This window comes from Squalius cephalus (assembly GCF_949319135.1).
Source record: "Squalius cephalus genome assembly, chromosome: 3".
NCBI classification, from domain to species: domain Eukaryota; kingdom Metazoa; phylum Chordata; class Actinopteri; order Cypriniformes; family Leuciscidae; genus Squalius; species Squalius cephalus.
The window spans coordinates 58075194-58098545 of record NC_137124.1 but is presented as its reverse complement, the minus strand read 5'-3'; the positions used below and the strand labels follow the sequence as shown (position 1 = coordinate 58098545).

The window sequence follows — 23352 nt, the reverse complement described above, 5'->3', positions numbered from 1 at the left end:
CAGCAAGTTGTGCTAATTATATATCAAACATTAAAGGTAAGAACAGTACAACAATAACAGTAAATGCAATAACAGTAAAATGCATGTTTGAGTGTTAAGAGAATTATTTCAAGTATTTTTTTTATCACCCTTACATGAACAAGGTACTACATGGTGCCAAAGGTTGGCGACTGCAGAATACCTTCGGTCATGTAGGTTCTAAAAGATTCGTAGGTACTGTGAATTGGAAGTCTGAGAACAATAAGGCATGTGTTGGCCTCTGGAAATATTCTGGTGTTTTGACCAAATGCAAGTAAAAATTCAATTTTTGGCTGATGGGGGAATCCAAGAGGAGGCACAGATGAGGCTCCAGAAGCAAACTGCAGCACCATTTCTAGTGTCAACGGATTGCAGTCACCTTCTGTAACCACACAGATTCAGACAGACACACAAAGCAGAATAAGGTTTAAATTGAATATCATATTCAGTATGTTGGCTTTCTCAAGCCAACTAATTTTTTTTATTGGAAAGAAATTTAACTTCACAAAAATGTGTCACTCAAAATCACATTAAATGCAAATACATTTTTTACAACAAAGTGGTTGTAATGTTTAAATGATAAAGCACTAAAACCCCTACCTTCTACATCTATTAACCAGTCTCTCCAGAAACAGATGGTCTTATTTTCCAGTTGCCTTTTGTTGCTGCCAAGGGGTGAGAAGTCCACTTCGAAAAGAGTTGCCAGATCTTTTGCCTCCAGTGGTCTGATCGCATTGACAAACAGGTCCTCAAAGATTTCAGCATGATTTTTTAGCTCGTCCATCAGACCAAAAGTTTTGAAACCCTCTTCAAATCTGTCACAGGACATTTAGAGATTTTAATCAAGTCATAATGAGATTTTGGCCACAACCAAACTTTCCATTTACTACATTTTTCCTTTGTACAGCATTTATATGGTTCTCATGATGGATACTTACTGTCTGAGAGCCAAATTTATCCGCCCATTCACAAAGTATTCTGCTGCAGATTGGATCAGGGAATCTCTCTCTTCAAGTGATGAGATGTACCTAAGTGCTCCCATCATGTTCAGACTGTCCCCAGCATCTGATATAGCAGAATTTGCTTTTAGAACAGAGTCTGCTTCTTTAATCTGCAAGTAAATCATTAGAAAGTTATGCCATGAAATCACAAAGCATCCATTGCAAATGACAAAATAAAAAACCCCTGCATAGATGAGACTGTTTAATGTACAAGTCTAAAGTTTATAATCACCTTTGTGAGTTTTTCTCTGAAGCAGCTGTCTGCTATTTCCTCAAGGGAGACCGGAAGTGTACATGTACCACAGAGTTGCATAAAGAGACGATCAGAAAAAAAACGAGGGCCCACTCCACCATGAACTATGCACACAGCAATCATTTTTGCAATGGTCATGTACAAGCCATTCTCAAGTGCTGAAAAACATATATATATATATATATATATATACATATATTTAGTGATATATTTAGTATATACATATATTTCAATTTCATATGAAAAAAAGAAAAGCAAATTAGATAATCCTCACCATGGGTATAAAGAGCCAGTAGTCTGTTGTCTTCCGGCCCTTCAAATATTTTTGATATCTGGATTTCCCTCATCAACAAGCGTAGGTATTCCCTGGTTGGTCCACCATCATCTATAGCTCCTTCTCCAACCCCATCAGAGTCCACAAAAATCACATCCAGTCTTGCTTCTGGATTGAAGCGCCTTCGTTTGAAAGCGTGCAGGCTACCTTGTAATATGTTGTCTCGACTTACATTGATTTGATTGCTTGTGGGACAACATGAGAGATCAACTCTGCTATGAAGCTTCTTCAAAATTATCTGTAGATCAACTCTAAAACACAAAGGGGTAAAATAAGTTTGCTTTCATGTGTCTGAAAAAGTTTAGTTCTTTAAATTCCTTTAAAGTATAACATAACATACTGATCTGAAATAATTTCACAGTTGTCATTTGTTACAGAGGATGGTTGAGTGGGAAGAGAGCGTTCAGGTGACCACTGATGATATGTGTGTGAAGGTGAAGGAGCAGATGACCAGTGTGCAGGTGAAGGAGCAGGTGACCAGTGTGCAGGTGAAGGAGCAGGTGAAGGAGCAGGTGACCAGTGTGCAGGTGAAGGAGCAGGTGAAGGAGCAGGTGACCAGTTTGGGGGTGTTGGGGAATGACAATCATTCAGTGGCAAAGAAGTAATTGGTTCATGTGATGATGATGCAAGCGACTGGTTGGAAAAGGACGAGGTAAAATGAACTTCACCAGAATTCACTTGAATGCTTGCTTCGTTCTGTTTATCTTGACTTTCCTGTACATACAGACCAATATTTTAAATAAAAAATATATTTAAAAAAAAAGAAGAAAAAAAAACTATATACACCTAAAATAGTTTTAGAGACTATAAATAGAAGGGTTACTCACGTGTGCATCCATTGGTGAACCCCAAACAACATAAAGAGTTGAATGACCCTGGATGTTGTAATCATTAAGTGTTCCTGAAAGGTTATTTTCAAGAGGTGTAGATGAGATCGCATCTTGAACATAGAACACTTCACTGGACAGGTCATCCTGACCAACAAAGTCAAATAAGATCTGAAAAGAAGTACATGAAACATAGGTAGATTACACTATTAGATTACATTATTATACAATTATCCTTCTTCATCAAGGCTAATTACTATATTATTTCCCAAACACATTTTAAATCATGACTGTTTTCTATGCTTATTGTTTATCCTTTTATTAAAAATCAGCAGTCATTTACTTGAATTGTGTCTGACAAGATGAATTTTCGAATTTTTTCCACTCCATTAGGAAACTTGAATTTGATGGGCACAGCATCAATGGGTTCCTCGTAATTCGCAATCCTCTTCCGTCTGTCTTCAATTGCCTATTATGCAACCAAGGTTACATGAATGCAGTACTTTTTTTTTTACTTCAAACAAACAAATCATGAGTTATATTTTTTTAAATAACATTTACCTGTAGTCGACTCTTCTCCTGTGCCTCTAAACATTGGCGTCTCATTTCCTATTTATAATATAAAGAATTTGTGGATTCTATTTAAATAGAAATGTATATTACACCTATTACACCTATTACCATCTTATACCATCCAGACCTTAATGTCAATTCAGAAAATGTACTAAAGGTTAAATGGGTTCATGTAACAATACATCAAAATTTCCTTAATAAAAATGTCTTTCAAACCGGACTCAACTGGTCAAAAACACGATTTTCCCAAGATTAGTAAAGAGGACCTCAACATTCAAAAGTTTATATATATATATATATATATATATATATATATATATATACATACAGGTAATGCAGTTTATATATAGCTGATTAATGTTCTTAATCAAAGACATTTATTCATATTAGCTGAAGTATTACAAGACTAACAGTATGCTACTATCATGTTTTTTTTTATGTAAACTTGCAAATTTAGAAGGTAAAATGTTAGGTGGTTGCTGGGTTGCAGTGAAAAAAATAATACAGTTACTTACTTTTTCTCTATCTGCCATTAAAGATTGTTCAAATTCTTTGTCTTGTTCTTGCCGCAAAAATCGCCACTGCTGCAAGACCTATAAACACATCAAAAAATATCTGACTTAAATATTATGAGAAACAAATGATCAACACAGACTCTGGTACATATTGGTTTAAAACGTTATAGGTCTATTCTTAGTTACCACTGTGCTGTCTGCAGTGTCATCTGTGTTGCCACTAAAGTCAGTAAGGTCAATCACCACAGATGGAGTTGGCTCCTCAGAGTCAATCACCACACTTTCAGAGTTGGCTCCTGCTTCAGGTGCACTTTGTGACTGGCACAAAGGAGGTGGTGATTCCTGTGTGGGTAACTGTTGTCATTTACACCACAACACACTTTTACATAAAGCATTATCAAAGAAAATTATTACAAACCTGGTATAATTCTGCTAATGGCAGAATGTACAGCCTACTCCGGCCAAGAGCTTGCTTTAATTCTTTGACAGAAGTAACCAGAAGCTTCTGTAATTTCTTTCCTCTGTCAGCCTTGGCTAATTCATATCCAATCAAATTCAGGCTGACATCTGGGAAACTTTGACAGATACATTGTTTGAAATCTGCCAAACTCCAATTCATTTGGATTTGGGAGACTTTTTCTTTACCTGTGTCATCCACAGGGCTACCTAAAGATGTTTTGAAAGAAAAAGATATAAAATTACTGAATTGTTATAAATAATAATAATAATTAAAAAAATCTCATAATTCACTGTGCCATTACCAAATCCAGTTTGTGTAATTTTTCTTCGTTCTGTCACTGTAGGTAGCTTTGTAAAGGTTGGGCCAGGAAGCAAAAACAGGCAAACATTCCAACAAAGGTTTTCTCGTCTTCCGGCTGTACCTTTAAAACAGAACATTAAAGACTGAATAAATTAAATAAGAGAACCCTCTGATCAATGTGTACATTTTACCAGTTTGATATCTTATTCGAAAAGGAATAACGAGAAATTGAAAGACAGTTCATTTTTTTAATTATTATTATTTCTTTAGTTTAACACTGGTCAATGAGATTTCGTCTTGACTTCGAATGTCTACACATTTATAATCCGAGATCAGGTATAAAAAAAATCATATAGAATAGACACTGGCTCATGGTTTCAGAGATCGTTTATACTTAAAGGTTGTATCAGCGATTTCAGGCCCAAACATAAATGATCACATTCATCTAATCTTTCCAAACGATCCGCTAGCTGCCCGCCCCATAAGCAAGCCGTCAAAAAAACGTGTCTCTGTAGGCAGCCTAGGCTCTGAGATCTGCACACAAAAACAGTTGGTTTCACCAACCACTCAAAACCAAAATAAATAGTGTTCCAACCAATCACCGACAGGGGGAGGGTGTTGTGAGGTTTTCGTGTGCACGAGCACAAAACCTCACAACACCCACCCCCTGTCGGTGATTGGTTGGAACACTATTTATGTTTGGGCCTGAAATCACTGATACAACCTTTAAATCACGTGACTTTGGTAGTTTGATACAGGCTCTGAATCACTTGTTCGAAAAAAAATCTTCATAAAGGTATTAAAGCTTCACGAAGTGTGTTCGAAGCTTCGAAAGCCCTAATCATCTCCAATGAAGACTCATCAGGGCACTTGTACTTTTACTGTAGCCTGTAGAGGCTGCGTCCTACGTAGCAACAGCTTTCGAAATGAGACATGTGTTCCCGTACAACTTTGCAATTTTTATTTATTTTTTTATTTATTTATTTATTTAGAAAAGGGACAATGTACATTAATTAACATTCATAAATGTAAATGTACCCAAATTAGCCCGAAGGCTAGTTTTCATTGGTAGTCCCTTTGCCAGATGTTATTAGGCTCTAAACAAGAAAAAAGTAAAAAGGTTAAACATTACAACAATACACTACAACAATCATAAATCTAGAACTTGTAAACACCTCTATAAAATACAATTAAGAACATTATACAAAAAGACAATATACACACAATAGAAAAAATAGTTATGAGTTAATATGACTAATCAGGTTTATAATAAAATTAATAATAAGTTTAATAATAATAATAGAGCAGCATTAATGTTCACATTGTTGGTTATGAAGAAGCCATTTCTTAAGATTAAACTTAAAAGAGTTAAATGTTGAGCACTCTCTAATTGAGTGAGGTACAGTATTCCACTGATGTGAAGCTCTGTATGAGAAAACAGCTTGGCCAAACGATGTTTTCCTACGTGGAATTATACAATCCGCTCTAATTGCTCCTCTTGTAATTCTGTTTTCAATAGATTTAAATTTAATAAAATCAGCCAAAGGAGGAGGAGCCAAACCATGCATGATCTTATAAACTAAACAAACATTTTTAAAGTTGATTAGAATTTCCCAGTTAAACAAGTTATACTTATTTAAAATGTGATAATGATGAAAGCTGAATTGTTTTTTATCTAAAATTTTAAGTGCTTGTTTGTATATTGATTCTAATGGTTTTAGGACTGTAGAATGTGTATTTGACCAACTTGTCAAACAATATGTGACATGAGAAAGAATCATAGAGTGGAAATATATCTTTGCTGCCTCATTTGATAAACAATTTCTAATAAACCTAAAGTTAACCAAGTTAAATTTAATCTTTTTGCAAACTTTTTTTATGTGAGTTTTAAAACCAAGACAGGAGTCCAGATGTACCCCTAGATATTTACATTCTGAAACGACCTGTAATCTTTCTCCTGAAATAAAAATGCCCTGCTTTGTATCAGGCCTATGTCCTTTAGAAAAGAACATACAGACTGTTTTTGACACATTTAACCTAAAAAAACTCTGATTTAGCCAGGATGTAACTTTTACCATAACGTCTGTCAACTTTTTTGCAACCTCTTCTGCATTTTTACCATGTGTAAAAATGACTGTATCGTCAGCATACATTAGAATATTACATTGTCCACACTCCTAAGGTAAATCATTAATATACAAGCTAAAAAGAATTGGGCCCAGTATGGACCCTTGTGGAACACCAGTTGATAGGTCTATTAAATTCGATTTAAAATTATCAATTTTTACTAATTGAGAACGGGAAGAAAGGTAAGATTTGATTAAATTTACAAAATGTATAGAAAAATTAAAATCATACAGTTTATGCAAAAGGTTATTATGGTTTAGAGTATCAAATGCTTTCTGTAAATCAAGAAATACAGCCCCTACCACTCCACCTTTATCCATTAATGCTTTTACCTTTTCTGTAAAGTAACATATTGCAGTTTCTGTTGAGTGATTTGCCCTAAAACCAAATTGCATCGGATGCAATGCTTTGGAAACGCACCCCTGGTCAAGCCTATCACTGGGAATTCACAACTTGCCGATTTTTTTAAATCATTTTCAAACAATTGTGGGACTATTTTTTATTTGCACATCAATTACCAAATTCTTGACATAATAGGCTACATTTAATATTATAGTATTTAGGTCTATTTCAAGTGTCTCCAGCAACAACAAAAAAACAACAACATCAAATTGTAATGAGATTGAAAGGAAAAAAACCCTAGGCTATGCATCAAAATGAGTATGAATGGTAAAGGGATGCAAACATGTATGGTCAAAAAAGAGAGGTTATCGAAGCCCTCGCCCCGCGGCAAATATCCAGATACTTACATAATTGTGATGAATTTAATCCTTTGTAAGTTATCATTTTGCAGTGTAAGATTACAGTTAACACCTTTAAATATTACATAATTGTATTATGTATTTTTATTAAACTTGTGCGTATGAGTGAGTGTATGCAGCAGCAAAAAGTAATTCTTGAAAAAATCTGCACAGTAATTTTATAAAATCTAAATAAATATGTTAATAAAAACAAATTACTATTAGTACTCTTATAAAATTCAATCAGGCAATCATACATTTCACAATTTTATATTTATATGTTAAGAATTCAGAAGTGTATATATTAATATAGCCTACACTACACTACACAGAAATAATATACAATTAAATTATGCTTATTTTAAACGTATTGTGCTGGCAAGGTATAAAAAAATATAGGCTTTAAATAATCTTTCAGTGCGCAAAACAATGATAATATGAAACGCTTCAAAACAGAGCGCACAAAGCGCGTATGCACGTGCGCATCGCGGGTGCAGAATGATGTGCTCAAAGCAACATGGAGTCACGTGTGCAGCGCTGCGCTGCAAGTGCGCATTTAAAAGTTCACGGCACAAAGCGAAGACATGTCGAGCGCACAAATCCCTATGACAAATCCTAGAGTATATCTGTCCAACAGTTTATTGATAATTTGTTTCTTCACAGTTTTAAATTCCAGTTATTGTGCGTTTGATGCCGATTCATAGCCCTTGTGATGTGTGTGATCTAACGTTAACAGGCACACGGTAGCGAGTCGTTTAAAAACAGCAACAAACTACAACAAAATAAAGTCATTTTATGCAAATCCACAGTCTTTTATCTACAGATCAAGTATTATAATGTGAATATATCATATTGTAGAGAGTTTTACCGTGCATGTATGCTGCTGTAACACCTGACGAGGCGCGCGCGCTGTCTGAATAACGTTACTGAATGGAGAATGACAGACACAGAGGAGGGAAAACTAGTTTCCATAAACTTAAATTTAATGATGTAAATAGACTTCTCTTATGTCCCTCACTTCTGTTTGCATCCCTGATGGTAGTAACTGAAAAAAGAAAGCATTTCGAAACTCAGAAACATATGTTTCGCAAAAGATATAACGTAGGCCTAGACTTACCTGAATGTCGATTTCGAGACCGTCGAAAAAGCCTCCTTGTAGCAGCAAGCAAATTCTCGTTCGATGAACTCTGCATAAGTTCCATTCTTGCTCTATTTGCGACATTAAAAATTCTATCAAAGGCAGAAACTGCCGCATCTAGCGTTACCTGCTCCGATGAAGCAGCTTCTTCCTCCATCTTACAATGACTGCTTTGCAGGCGTGAAAACGTGGGAGCAAGGGGAAACCGCTGACGGTTATTGTTGATATCAAGAATTACATTTTTGATATCAAGAATTGAATTGTTGATATCAAGAATTACATTTTTGATATCAAGAATTACATTCTTGATATCAACAATTTAATTCTTGATATCAACAATTCAATTCTTGATATCAAAAATGTAATTCTTGATATCAACAATTCAATTCTTGATATCAACAATTCAATTCTTGATATCAACAATTCAATTCTGATATCAAAAATGTAATTCTTGATATCAACAATTCAATTCTTGATATCAACAATTGATTTTGAATGGCAGCCTATGGTGACATTTCACTAGTGAAAATACAATTACAGATATCAACAATTGAATTGTTGATATCAAGAATTCATATCCTGGAAATGAATAAAAGTTAAAACGGCTTGCCTTGTGGCATGACATCTCGTCACACCCCTACTCATTAATATTCATAAATTCATTACCATAGCTATTCTTACCTGTAAAAATGACATTTCTAGATATCTGTAATACTATTTTTACTAGTTAAAATAGTATTTAAGATATCTGTAATTCTATTTTTACTAGTTGCAAGGGCAATTTCAGATATCAACTTGTTTTTTTGATATCAATAATTACATTGTTACTAGTAAAAATGCAAATTCCTGATATCAAGAATTACTTGGTTACTAGTAAAAATGTCTAATCTTGATATCAACAATTAAATTGCTACTAGTAAAAATGTTAATTTTTGATATCTGAAAATGTATTTCTGATATCAATATAATTTCAGATATCTAGAATGGCTTTCTTACTAGTAACAATCACATTCATGATATCAGAAATTAATATTGTCACTAGTGAAAATGGAATTCTTGATATCAAAAATGAACATTGTTACTAGTAGCAATTCAATTGTTGATATCAAGAATAGACATTTCAACTAGTGACAATTGAATTCTTGATATCAAAAATAAATGTTTTTACTAGTAAGAATTGTATTTCTGATATGTGAAACTGGAATTTTAACTAGTAAGAAATCAATTCTTGATATCAACAATTGATTTTGAATGGCAGCCTATGGTGACATTTCACTAGTGAAAATACAATTACAGATATCAAGAATTATAGTTTTTACTAGTTGAAATTCAATTGTTGATATCAAGAATTATCATTTTAACTAGTGAAAATGTAAATGCTGATATCAAGAATTAGCATTGTTACTAGTGGAAATGTAATTCCTGATATCAAAAATTGCCATTGTTACTAGTAGAAATCTAATTCCTGATATCAATAACTATCATTTTAACTAGTGATAATGTAGTTGTTGATATCAAAAATTCGTATCCTGCGAAAGATTAAAAGTCAAAACGGCTTGCCTATTGCCATTCCCAGGATATAAATTGTTAATATCAAGAATTATAGTTTTTACTAGTTGAAATTCAATTGTTAATATCAAGAATTATAGTTTTTACTAGTTAAAATTCAATTGTTGATATCAAGAATGAACATTTTTACTAGTGGAAATGTAATTCCTGATATCAAAAATTGCCATTGTTACTAGTAGAAACATTATTCCTGATATCAAGAATTATAATTTTAACTAGTGAAAATTGAATTGTTGATATCAAGGATTCATATCCTGGAAATGAATAAAAGTTAAAACGGCTTGCCATAATTCTTACTAGTAAAAACCTTTATTTTTGATATCAAGAATTCAATTGTCACTAGTTAAAATGTCTATTCTTGATATCAACAATTGAATTGCTACTAGTGACAATGTTCATTTTTGATATCAATAATTCCATTTTCACTAGTGACAATGTTAATTTCTGATATCATGAATGTGATCGTTACTAGTAAAGAAAGCCATTTTAGATATCTGAAATAATATTGATATCAGAAATACATTTTCAGATATCAAAAATGAAAATTTTTACTAGTAGCAATTCAATTGTTGATATCAAGAATAGACATTTCAACTAGTGACAACTGAATTATTGATATCAGTAATTCACATTTTTACTAGTAACAATGTAATTATTGATATCAAAAATTATATTTCTACTAGTAAGAAATCAATTCTTGATATCAACAATTGATTTTGAATGGCAGCCTATGGTGACATTTCACTAGTGAAAATGTGAAAGTGAGTGAAAGTGAAGTGAAAGTGAAAGTGAAAGTGACGGCCAAGTATGGTAACCCATACTTGGAATTTGACCTCTGCATTTAACCCATCCAAGTTAATGCACACACATTAGGAGCAGAGTAGTGAGTAGTTAACACACACACACACACTGCAAACGTGGATACACACCCAGAGCAGCGGGCAGCCTTTGTGTGGCGCCCGGGGAGCGATTAGGAGTTAGGTGCCTTGCTCAAGGGCACCTCAGTCATTTCCCACCAGTTCTGGAATCGAACCAGCAACCTTTGGGTTACCAGTCCAACTCCCTAACCACTAGGCCATGACTGCCGGCCATGAAAATGTAATTGTTGATATCAAAAATGTAATTGTTGATATCATAAATGTAATTGTTGATATCAACAATTTAATTCTTGATATCAACAATTCATATCCTGGAAATGAATAAAAGTTAAAACGGCTTGCCATAGTATTTTTACTAGTTAAATGTCACCATAGGCTACCATTCTAATTCAGTTGTTGATATCAATAATTGATTTCTTACTAGTTGAAATTCCAATTTCACATATCAGAAATACAATTCTCACTAGTAAAAACCTTTATTTTTGATATCAATAATAACATGGTTACTAGTAAAAATGTGAATTCCTGATATCAATAATTAAATTGTCACTAATTGAAATGTCTATTCTTGATATCAACAATTGAATTGCTACTAGTAAAAATGTTCATTTTTGATATCTGAAAATGTATTTCTGATATCAATATAATTTCAGATATCTAAAATGGCTTTCTTACTATTAACAATCACATTCATGATATCAAAAATTAATATTTTCACTAGTGAAAAAATTTTCACTAAAAAAATTAGCAGCAATTTAATTGCTGATATCAAGAATAGACATTTGCACTAGTAACTATGTAATTATTCATATAAAAAAAAAAAAAAGTAAGAATTGTATTTATGATATGTGAAATTGGAATTTCAATGAGTAAGAAATCAGCTCTTGATATCAACAACTGAATTTGAATGGCAGCCTATGGTGACATTTCACTAGTGACAATACAATTGACAATACATTGCCATTGTTACTAGTGGAAATGTAATTCCCGATATCAAGAAATATCATTTCAACTAGTGAAAATTTAATTGTTGATATCAAGAATTCATATCCTGGAAATTAATAAAAGTCAAAACGGCTTGCCATACCTGCTGCTGCTGCAACTAGGCTCACATTTGTGATGTCTAAAACAGGACTAAAACAATATTACATGCAATATCCAACTTTGAACAGAAGGGGTCACTTTACTACAACTTGTATATAGAAGGAATGCAGATTGTTCATAGAACAGCACAAAGACAATTTCCAAAACAGTAAATGAAACCAAGTATATATAAACTATTTAACAAGACATGATGAAAATAAATTCAGCTTTTTGAGCTTAATTTATTTGGACATTCAATAACTTGACATAGATATGCAAAAGGTTATAACATATGCACACACACAAGTGTTTGTACTGAAAAATACAAAGTTGCTTATAAAAAATACAAACTCACAAAGAGAGATCATGCTTTATATGAAAATTAAGATCTGTCACCTGTTCTTCAGTAGGCCTATATTCTTCAGTATGACTGAAAGGAATAGTTCACCCTAAAGTCATTGTCATTATTCTGTCACCTATGTAGTTTCAAACCCGCCTTCACACACACCATTCCACACACACTGTAAAAAGTGAACATGTGCAGTTGTTGCTTTAAGGAGGTATTTCTACCTGATTTATAAATTCAGAATTTTGTTGTTGTAACCTAATTAAATCAGGTTTATGAAACATAACAACAAGGTAATGCTGTTTTAACATAATTGATGACCCAATATAAAATTTCCAATAAAGTTCAGGAAAGACACACTCTGAAGGACAAAGAAGAAGAGAAGGTTTATTTCAGTCAGGACCACTATCGTCAAATACGATTGACAGTTAGCATATAGTTAGGATTGGCAGTATGGTTCTGTTCTGGGCAAGAACTCCCTGCGCATCCATGAGGCCTCGCATGGATATGATCAGGGAGAGCAGCAATAACCCCCCTTAGGGTAAACAGAAGAGAACCAACATGAATGTATTGCAGATATCATTAATTCATTTTAATGTACAACATAAATCGAGAATTTAGTCTGATTCAGGGGGGAATCAGAATGCCAAATCCTGACTGACGAGAGGAGGAGCTGGGGAGGGAGGAGGGTAATGAGCTCCTGAGAAACGCGATAGCTGCTGATAATACTGAAGGAGCTTATAATACAGTGATAGGCGTCGTATTCCTATAGGTAGACGTGGATCAGCTGAGAGTCACTGATATGAACTTGACTAGACTAGAACTTGCCAAAACTGACGTTACGCTTGATATTTGGCAGCTCCTTGATGATTGGCGAATTTTGCTTCAATGAGAAATTGTGATTTGGGGTTATTAGCTATACACGTGTTTGTTTGTTTAGTTTGCCTCTTGTTCAGTTTAATTAAATAAAATTAACTAAAGTAAATTTGTGTTTGGAACCATGAGTGACAAAATAATATAATTCTTTTATATAAAACTATAAAACTATGGGTAACAAAACAATATAATTCCTTTCAGTCATATACTGTGCAACATTTTCACTTTCAGAATCATCAAATCAGAGGGCTACATAATATATATGTGTGTGTACTGTGTATAATTATTTTGTATATATAAATACACACAAATGCATGTATTTAATAAACATTTGCATGTATATATTGTATATATATATTTATACATCATTTATATTATATTTAAAGATAAGTATTTTATATATAAATAACAACATTTTCTTAAATATATACATGCATGCGTGTGTATTTATATATATATATATATATATATATATATATATATATATAAATAATTATACACAGTACACACACATATATTATGCAAACACAAACTTATTTATTTATTTATATTTATTATATTATTTATTTTGGATGCGATTAATCGCTATTAATCATTGCACAGCCCTTGCACAGGAATCACTGCAAGTGATCAAGGCCGATTGTATAAAGTTTTAAAAGTATTTTTATTTTCTTTAAAAAAGGTCATAACTTTAAAAGTCAGTTACATAAAAATGTAGATTAGTCTTTTATTTGAATCTAAAAAGTAAGACATTACCCATTGGCTAACTGCTAGTTGGTCAGATTATAAAGTCGGCATGAAATAAATATTCACCCTATCTATTTTCTAAATGCACGTCATAGATCTTATTGTGAACAATTCATCTGTTTAATTTTTCAAAAAAAAATCGTAATAATAATAATAAAAACTTCTCTCATGGTGACTTATGCAGGACTTCTCCAATCAGCCATTCATCTTAAACCATCCCCTGCAAGCTAGCATTCATCTGCCTCCACTTTTGGAAGTAGTGTGATAGCTCAAAATCAATCAACAACTGATGCATAAAACCAAGTCCCTGTTTCTTTTTTGATAATCCATTACGCTTGCATGTAAGTCACAATATAGAGAAAAAATAGAGAAAAAGAAATACAAATACATTTAATGTACAGATAAAGATATGTGGCTACTTCCATTTCATCACGACTTTAAGACACAGTCTTAACATAGTGGCTGTGTTTGCAACTTGCCCTCAGATGGAACCCCTTTTCATTCTGTCAACTACAGAAAAGGATATGGAAAAAGTGTGGAAATGCTGTCCGAAAGATAGTCTGTCAGTATTACATCTAGTGTCATTAATTGCAGTATCTACTAAAGTCTGTTGTCAAACAAAATATCACTTTGAGATTACTTAGCTACACATTAGAGGTGCTTGTTGAGCAACACATTAAGTTGTTTCTTTTAGATCAATATAGCCTATATTTACATGTTCATGATGATTTATTGAAGACATTTGTCTGGTGAGATTTGTACTCAGAGGATTTGAGTTATGGTTAAAGGGATGGTTCATCCAAAAAAAAAAAAAAAAAAAAAAAAAAAAAAAATTTAAAACAAGTTTTATAACAAATAGGCTATCCTCTTTTGTGTTCCACAGATGGAAGTTATACAGGTTTGAAATGACATGACTGAATGATACAGTATAATATTATTTAGATATTTTTTGTTTATTTCACCATTAAAAGTGGGGTCAGATTTCATTTTTCTTTTTTAGTTGTTGTTACAGTTCTTATAGTCAGTATGTTCTTGTTTTGGCGAGTGCTCGAAGTGGGCCAGAACGCACCGGTACGCAGCACCGGCACATTTTAAGCTGTAAAAATACGATAAAATATAATAAATAATAAATATACTAAATATAAATATAGTCCTATGTAAAAATGTAGGGTTTATTTTAATTAGCAAAAATTACTATAGATTTCTTTTGTTTTTATTGGTAAAGTAAGTGTTAAACTTTTTTCTCTTGCATCCTATTCTTTCGTTATCCAGAATGGCATCAGCTGAAAGGTTTGCTTGAGCGGCGCTCACTACTTTACACGCGTGACTTTGCATTTCCTTCAGACCGAGGCTTATTATTTGCATTCGTTTTCCATCCACTGTAAAGTTTTTGCTGCGTTCACCCCTCATCACACTATAGTTTTCCTCAGCAAAACAGAACGTGAAGACACTTTCCTCTGACGGTCACTGCTTCACGGGGACTTTGGTTTGGAACAACATAAGACGTGAACTTTATACTCTTTAATGGATCACACTGACATTCTTTCCACATACATCAGAGACAGAACACATATAACCAAACTGACGTATGATGAAACCCAAACCCATAGGGATAAAAAAGAAAATAAGTGTGAAAAAATCTCTTGCATAGTACAAATATTTGTAATTTGGGAATAAGAATTACATCACTCCCAATGTTAGATAAGGTTTTAACTTTTTTTTTTTTTCATATACCATACAAATCTTTTACCAGTTTTTTTTTTTTTTTTTTTTAGATGCAAAGTGCCTTTCTTTGCCTTCCCCTTCACCTATGCAAATGCTGATTGTGTTTTAACCAGAATTTGAGATTAGTAACCCAGGAAACAGCGAATCACTAATGTTATGTAAAAGTTATGTAAATGTTAGTAAAAAACGTTCCTAAAATAATGGTTTTGAAAAGTCTTATAATGTTTTCATACTTAAAATACACTCTCGTAATATTGAGAGAAAACGTTCTTAGTACAACATCACCAGATAACAAAAATATGTTCTTAGAATGTTTTTCTAACATTCCCATTTTAAAAAAAAAATTATAAAAAAAATTAAACGTTGAAAACGTTTTGAACGTATTAAGAACATTTTGTTCTTGGTTTATGTGAATGTTAAAGGGACATTCCATTCTATCACTTTGAAAATTGTTATGAAAACATTATTTCTGAATATTTTTTAAACATTCAAAACATCCACGTTCTGGAAAGTAGAGGTCTGTGTTTATGGATAGACTGTCATGATATCAGCATCTGCACTTGTCATAAATTCCGTTTACATAATGTGATGCAGGAGCGATATTTAATGCACTTAGAAACTTCAAATATGTATTTATTCAAATATTTTATGCACTTAGAAACTGTAAACCCTCTGGACAAATGTGTCAACACAGTTTTTTGGTACTTAAAAATACTGTTACTTTGAAATCCAGACCTGTGGCTGTAAGAAATTAATTGCTTACATTTTATCATTTTAACATTTTTATCACTTGAATTCATATAAACATAAGTAGAAACAGGGCAGCCCAGTGACTCAGTGAGTAGCACTCCAGGTACTCCAAAAACGTTCTTAATACGTAAAAAAAAAAAAAAAAAAAAAACACGTTCAGAAAACAGTTTGCACGTTCAGAAAACTTACAGAAATAACGATTTCATTACATTTTCAAAATGACTGAATTGAATGTTCTTTTAACGTTCACATTAACCAAGAAAAAACGTTCTTAATACATAAAAAAACTGGACGTTTTCAACGTTTAAAAAACATTCAGAAATAACATTTTCATAACCTAATTGGAATGTTAGCAAAATATTCTAAGAACATATTTTTGTTAGCTGGGAAGCTGCTCTTTGCACTTTAGTGAAGCAAAAAAATAAGTCAGATAATATATATTTCATCCATCAGGCAGCATACATGTTGTGCAGCTGATGGAAACATATTTGGCAGGTTTTGTTTTTTGCACGTTTCAGTTAACAGCTGCTAAGGGTTTGGACGAATTTCATTATAGTTTTTGATAACTTGGGAGAAGCGAATGACTTTGATCTCCTCTGGTTTAGATTTTCTGTCATCCCACAGATACTCGGGTGAAAGCAATTTACTGGGTTTGTTATAAAGGAAGTACTTGTTCAAATGAGACTCCTCCTGCCATGCTGCCTCAATGGATTTAGATGCATCAATGTCCAGCTGCTCCCGGCAGGTTTTAACAAGCTGATATACGTCTTTCACCGAGCCACCAATCACAGCCCCGCCATAATAATAATCACCCTCACCAGAAGGAATGAAAGCTTGAGACTCTGGTCGGCGTTCATATGTGAATTGTTCACGAGCTGCAACATAAAACCAAGGATGTATGACACCTACCAGACGACTCAAAGTCTCCACCCCCCAGCGACCATAAAACTTTGAATCCATATCAAGGCTGAAAATATAGTCGGCGTCATTGAAAAGTCGACTCTCAATCAGTTTCTCCAGTCTTGCCATCCTGCTCAAACTGATATCCTGCCATCTGTTAGAACTAGGGACTGTCAACACCGTCAAAGTATGTTCTTCACCCAGTTTCACTGCAGGAACCTGTTCTGGTTGATCAGTGAACACATAATAATGCACACGAAATCCAACAAAGTAATACTGCTCTGCAGACTCCAGGAAATCTTTAAGAAACTGTGTATACCTGAAAAACAGAGGGAGAGTGACAAAATTGTAAAGTAATAAATTGACAAAATATTAGAATATCTTATCCCCTTTTGGCAGTTTATTAAGAAAGACCATACAATGAACTCATATACTGTACATTCACCCTGAGTTACCTCAGCTTTTAGATCTGAAAGTTAAGGTTATCCATCTATTTTTTATCCATAAACTTAACCGGAAATGCTGCATAAACTGCTTTCTGGAATACCCCACAACATGGTTCAATTAAAGCTAAACGTTTATTTAATAACAATAATAACAAAAGAATACAGACATAAGACAAAACATCCATGCAAGAAAAAGACCTGAAACTGAACACTGGAAACAAGAGGGCTAAATACACAAGGAATAATCAGGTTAACAAAACAGCTGATAACAATCAAGGAACAATGGGTGAAGAATAGGTAACAGAACATATGCAAACTAAACTTATAACTAACAAAACAAAAACAAGAAACAGGATCCATCAGTTTATTTTTTTAAAGCCCTTCCCTCGCTAACTTCCCTCCATTTTGTAGACTCGGATGTACATCATTGCCAATGTTGCACAAGTGATGACGGCAATGAATTCAATTGTGCTGATTTTTTTTATTTTTATGAATTGTTTTATGCACAGGTTTTATATTATATTGTTTTATATTTTTTGTTTTAAATGTCTAGGTATGCTTAGGCTGCTGAGGTAAAATAAATTACACAAATGAAAATTATAATTGAATTAATTATGACTGGTGTGAGGATGGGCTGTTGCTTGGATCGATTGCTCATGTCTGCCTCGTTGCTGTTGCTGCCATAGACAGTAAAAAAAAAATGGACACAGCGACCCCATTGGATTCAACGGAGAAAAGTGAAGTCAATTAGAAGCATTCACTTCCTGATGGCTGAGCGTACCGCACAGACTCAAACTGAGCTTGACAACGTAGATGTGACGTGAGCAACCCGTCTGTCTTCTAGTAGCTGTGCCAAGAGAAATCTGAATCATTCCCTTCCGAAACTTGCAGAGACGGAGAGTGTGAGTAGGAGCTGTCCATGAGCTTGGAGCAGGAGCAACTTTTGCTAAGTATTCTGATTAATTATTTTGTCATTTTGCCTCCACGTCCCCCCGATTGCCCATGAGCTTCTCTTCCTGTCCATACGGTAACCTTTCTACTGTGCGACAGAGAGTCGCATGGTTATAACGCAATCGTTAGCCTATTTTTACAAAAAATGCTTCTACGGGGCCATAGGGTCTAAAATGCTGGAAAAGAGAGAGTTAAAAGTTTCTGTCGCAATATCGAGTTCTTCTAAGCTATCTGGGGCGCTGAGATGATGAAACTGATCAGGAAGTTTATTAATAAAGCAATCTTTAGTGGCAGAAGTGATAGGTCTAACATATTTGTAACACAGAGTCGGCTTTGCAGCTTTGGCTAAATGAAGTTTACACGAGACTAGATAATGATCTGAGATGTCATCGTTCTGCTACAGAATTTCAACGGCATTAACATTGATTCCGTGAGATAACATTAGATCTAAAGTATGATTATGACAATGAGTAGGTCCTGACACATGTTGTCTAACTCCAATAGAGTTAAGAATGTCTTTAAATGCCAATCCCAATGCATCTTTTTCGTTATCTACATGTATATTAAAATCACCAACAATTAGGACTTTATCTGTAACCAGTACTAACTCTGATAGAAAGTCAGCACATTCTTTGATAAGGTCTGTATGGTGCCCAGGATATAGTAGCCAGCACAAATCTGATTTATCATTTACACTATATATTGCTATATTAACCCTCTGGGGTCTGGGGTGTTTTTGGGGTCCTTGAGATGTTCTGACATGCCCTGACATTTGTGCTTTTTCAGTTGCTTATAAACATATTAATGGCAAAGGTGTAAATTCACTCTATATAGCACAAACAGGGCTACCATAATATGTGAGCCACATGTATGTACATGTTTTCATTTTTGAGAGAATAATGTTTATGCATGGTTATCGAAAAAACTAAAAATGAAAGTTTCTGAAATAAGGCCACAAAACACATACTAAATATGTGGCAATAAGACTTTTGACTAATGTCGTCGCCTAGAGTTTTTTCTTCAAAATGATGTGAACATCTTCCTGCCTAATCATTCACATAAAACGATACATTGATTTAAGTTTTGTGAAACACTTTTAGTTTGGAAAGCCAATATGCGGATGGGGCGTAAACGCTCCAACAGCATCATGCATATTTAGTAGTTCACACCTGATAAAACAATGTCCCTGCATACTTAATGAGCCATTCATTCAGGTGTGTCACCTATAGCTAACTTAAATATACAAGCTTCATAAAAATCATTCTAGAAGAAAATTTCAGATGGCATTTAGAGGCTTTTGCATCTGAACTCTTCATATATACACACACACACACACACACACATATATATATATATATTAGAGGTGGGCATAGATTCATTTTTTTAATCTAGATTAATCTAGATTAATTTTGAAATTAATCTAGATTAATCTAGATTAAAATGGCTCATTTGAATTCTGCCGAAGACATTCAGAATATGTGTGCTACCCAAATAATGACTATAAAAGTAAGTCTTTGAGAACGGGTTTCTCAAGCCAGATGGCGCATTAGACCAGGGGCTCATCTCCTGTTTCCACAATGCATCACAAACTGCTTGAGAAAGCTGTTCCACTCATAGACTTTAAAAGGTTACTACTGTACTGTTACCGTCCGTAGGCAACATTAGGTAGGCCCATGTTATTATCAACTACTATAGGCTATCAATTAGGGATGGGCGATATGGCCTAAAATCCATATTGTGATATACATTGCAGCCTCTTGCGATAACGATATATATTATAATAAAACCATTTCAGAACAGGTTACACAGACCCTGCTAAACAACTGCTAAATGTTTTTTTTTTTTTTTTGAAAGGGTGTATGTAGTTTTGAGAACATATATTGTGCAAAACTGTAAGTATACAACATAATTTTGCAGATAAATAAAATTTAAGTACACTATAGCTGCAGAGACTTAAGTAGGTCTAATGTTTAATATGGCTTGGAGCTTATGAAACCCCACATTTAAAATTAGAATATTGTCTAACTGATGTCTTTTCAGTTAAAAAGAAACACAACAACGATTCTTAAAATCGGGCGCTTTTAATAAAAAGAGATTATGTGCTACACCACTCACTAAGCTATATTGGGAATAATACGCGCGCGCTGGTATTCAGTGATATGTTTCGTTTTGAATTTGAGGTGGTAGAACGGATTAGTCGTGTGTTAACTTACCGAACTGTTACCCCACACAGTCTACGTCGGACGGCTTAAATCCGAACCAAGTCCAAATAATGGATATTGCATGGATCTTTTACACCAGCTTTCACTTTCAGCCGTGTTTACTTAAGATGACGACGAATATGATGCGTTGCAGCCGGGTGTTCCACGCGGCCGCGGGTAGATTGCGTCATCATAGCTTGTGTAGCTTGAGCCAGCTCCCAACCCAACTTGGAGAATAGATTAACGGCGATATTTTTTTTATCGCGCGATAAGAGTCTCGCGTTAACGCAGCGCGTTAATGCCGATAACGGCCCACCACTAATATATATATATATATATATATATATATATATATATATATATATATATATATATATATACACACACACACATATATATATATGCATACACATACATACTTTATAATCTATTCAAAACTAGTCAACGTCTCTCAAAACTAAAGTATACATTTTATCATACGTATTTTCAAAGTAATTTCAAAGTAAAGGATTCATTAGTTAGTTGATGACTTTATTTTTGACAAAACACATACAGTATATATTCCTCATCTCAGTATAGCAATGCTAAAAGCTGTTCATTCAATACAGCAGTATTTGAAAATCGATAATATTTTGTAAAATTACATTTATATTTGCATTTGTCAAAACCTAGACACTAGACGCGCGTCTCACACAGGCAGTGTGCAAACTCTAAACTGTTAACATGGGAGCCGAAATAAAAACGGACACGCCACGCAGCTGAGACGCTTACGCCACGCATCCAGTGTGTCACCGGCCTTATCCAGCGGATGTGGCCGTTTAACAGGTTTATATGGATCGCCTCACATTTGCGTTTGTATAGCGCGGTCTCCGTAGGCGGAGTCACATTAAAACTTAATTAGCTGAGATGAGAACGACTGACATCTCTCTCTTTACATACATATTATATAAACTGTGAATATTTGTTTTTTATAAAAATTACTTCATTTAAAAGAAGAGAATTCAAGCTTCATGCCTGTGTGTCTGTATGCCTGTTTGACTGAGTATTCGCTGAGTTACTTTTCATTTTCGGAAGCGTTTCAGAATTGACTTCACTGACGGAGAGTAGGCAGAACTCGCATCATGTTTATTTTTCTTTATTTGGCGAAAAGCACAACACTTTGTTTTTATTATGAGCATACACAAAAAAAATACACACTAAACAGGATCGATTGATGTATAACACAAGCATATAAGATAAAAATTATTATTTTTTTTATTATTTTTTTTTGCACTCATAAGGAAAAAAACGAGCCTATCGCGCCGGCGCGATAGCCGACCCCAGGAGGTTAAGTGGGAAAGTCTATGCCAGGGTACTGGAGAGGAGAATACGGCCGATAGTAGAACCTTGGATTCAGGAGGAACAGTGCGGTTTTCGTCCAGGCCGTGGAACACTGGACCAGCTCTATACCCTCTACAGGGTGCTGGAGGGTTCATGGGAGTTTGCCCAACCAGTCCACATGTGCTTTGTGGATTTGGAGAAGGCATTCGACTGTGTCCCTTGCGGTGGCCTGTGGAGGGTGCTCCGGGAGTATGGGGTCCGGGGTCCTTTACTAAGGGCTGTCCGGTTCCTGTACGACCGAAGCAGGAGCTTGGTTCGCATTGCCGGCAGTAAGTCAGACTTGTTCCCGGTGCATGTTGGACTCCAACAGGGCTGCCCTTTGTCGCCGGTTCTGTTCATAATTTTTATGGACAGAATTTCTAGGCGCAGCCAGGGGCCGGAGGGTGTCAGGTTTGGTGACAGCACGATTTCGTCTCTGCTCTTTGCAGATGATGTTGTCGAGTTGGCCTCATCAAACCAGGACCTTCAGCATGCACTGGGACGGTTTGCAGCCGAGTGTGAAGCGGCTGGGATGAGAATCAGCACCTCCAAATCCGAGGCCATGGTCCTCAGTCGGAAAAGGGTGGCTTGCCCACTTCAGGTTGGTGGAGAGTTCCTGCCTCAAGTGGAGGAGTTTAAGTATCTTGGAGTTTTGTTCACGAGTGAGGGAAGGATGGAACGGGAGATTGACAGACGGATCGGTGCAGCTTCTTCAGTAATGCTGTCGATGTACCGGTCTGTCGTGGTGAAGAAAGAGCTGAGCCGCAAGGCGAAGCTCTCGATTTACCGGTCAATCTACGTTCCTACTCTCACCTATGGTCATGAGCTTTGGGTCATGACCGAAAGGACAAGATCCTGGATACAGGCGGCCGAAATGAGCTTTCTCCGCAGGGTGGCTGGGCGATCCCTTAGAGATAGGGTGAGAAGCTCGGTCACTCGGGAGGAGCTCAGAGTAGAGCCGCTGCTCCTCCACATCGAGAGGGGTCAGCTGAGGTAGCTCGGGCATCTGTTCCGGATGCCTCCTGGACGCCTTCCCGGGAAGGTGTTCCGGGCACATCCCACTGGGAGGAGACCCCGGGGAAGACCTAGGACACGCTGGAGAGACTATGTCTCCCGGCTGGCCTGGGAACGCCTCGGTGTCCCCCCGGAAGAGCTGGAGAAAGTGTCTAGGGAGAGGGAAGTCTGGGCATCTCTGCTTAGACTGCTGCCCCCGCGACCCGGCCCCGGATTAGCGG

The 23352-nt window shown here is 35.1% G+C and overlaps 3 protein-coding genes across 3 annotated transcripts in view; all 3 read right to left on the bottom strand.

Annotated features, from left to right (window-relative positions):
* Positions 1-96: 96 nt before the first annotated feature.
* On the bottom strand, positions 97-1354 carry LOC307155508 (G2/M phase-specific E3 ubiquitin-protein ligase-like). Its single transcript, XM_079866195.1, has 4 exons — positions 1252-1354; positions 957-1129; positions 619-833; positions 97-400 (listed from the first exon to the last, which is right to left on the bottom strand). Exons 1-4 carry the CDS (start codon positions 1330-1332, stop codon positions 147-149), a joined length of 723 nt encoding a protein of 240 aa, XP_079722321.1. The 5' UTR covers positions 1333-1354; the 3' UTR covers positions 97-146.
* A 52-nt stretch (positions 1355-1406) lies between these two features.
* On the bottom strand, positions 1407-8436 carry LOC307156281 (uncharacterized protein; the record flags this gene model as incomplete). The annotated part of the gene is made up of 12 exons (XM_079867575.1): positions 8266-8436; positions 4283-4402; positions 4167-4187; positions 3940-4001; positions 3708-3863; positions 3522-3599; positions 2995-3042; positions 2777-2902; positions 2434-2604; positions 1947-2239; positions 1563-1857; positions 1407-1430 (listed from the first exon to the last, which is right to left on the bottom strand). Exons 1-12 carry the CDS (start codon positions 8348-8350, stop codon positions 1407-1409), a joined length of 1479 nt encoding a protein of 492 aa, XP_079723701.1. The 5' UTR covers positions 8351-8436.
* Positions 8437-16678: 8242 nt separating this feature from the next.
* LOC307156279 (globoside alpha-1,3-N-acetylgalactosaminyltransferase 1-like) overlaps positions 16679-23352 on the bottom strand; it is a gene marked incomplete at its 5' end in the record, with an annotated part of 193266 nt that continues 186592 nt past the window's right edge. Inside the window, one exon of the mRNA XM_079867573.1 lies at positions 16679-17479. Within this exon, the coding sequence (XP_079723699.1) occupies positions 16789-17479 (691 nt within the window). The 3' untranslated portion in view covers positions 16679-16788. The remainder of the gene's footprint in view (positions 17480-23352) is intronic.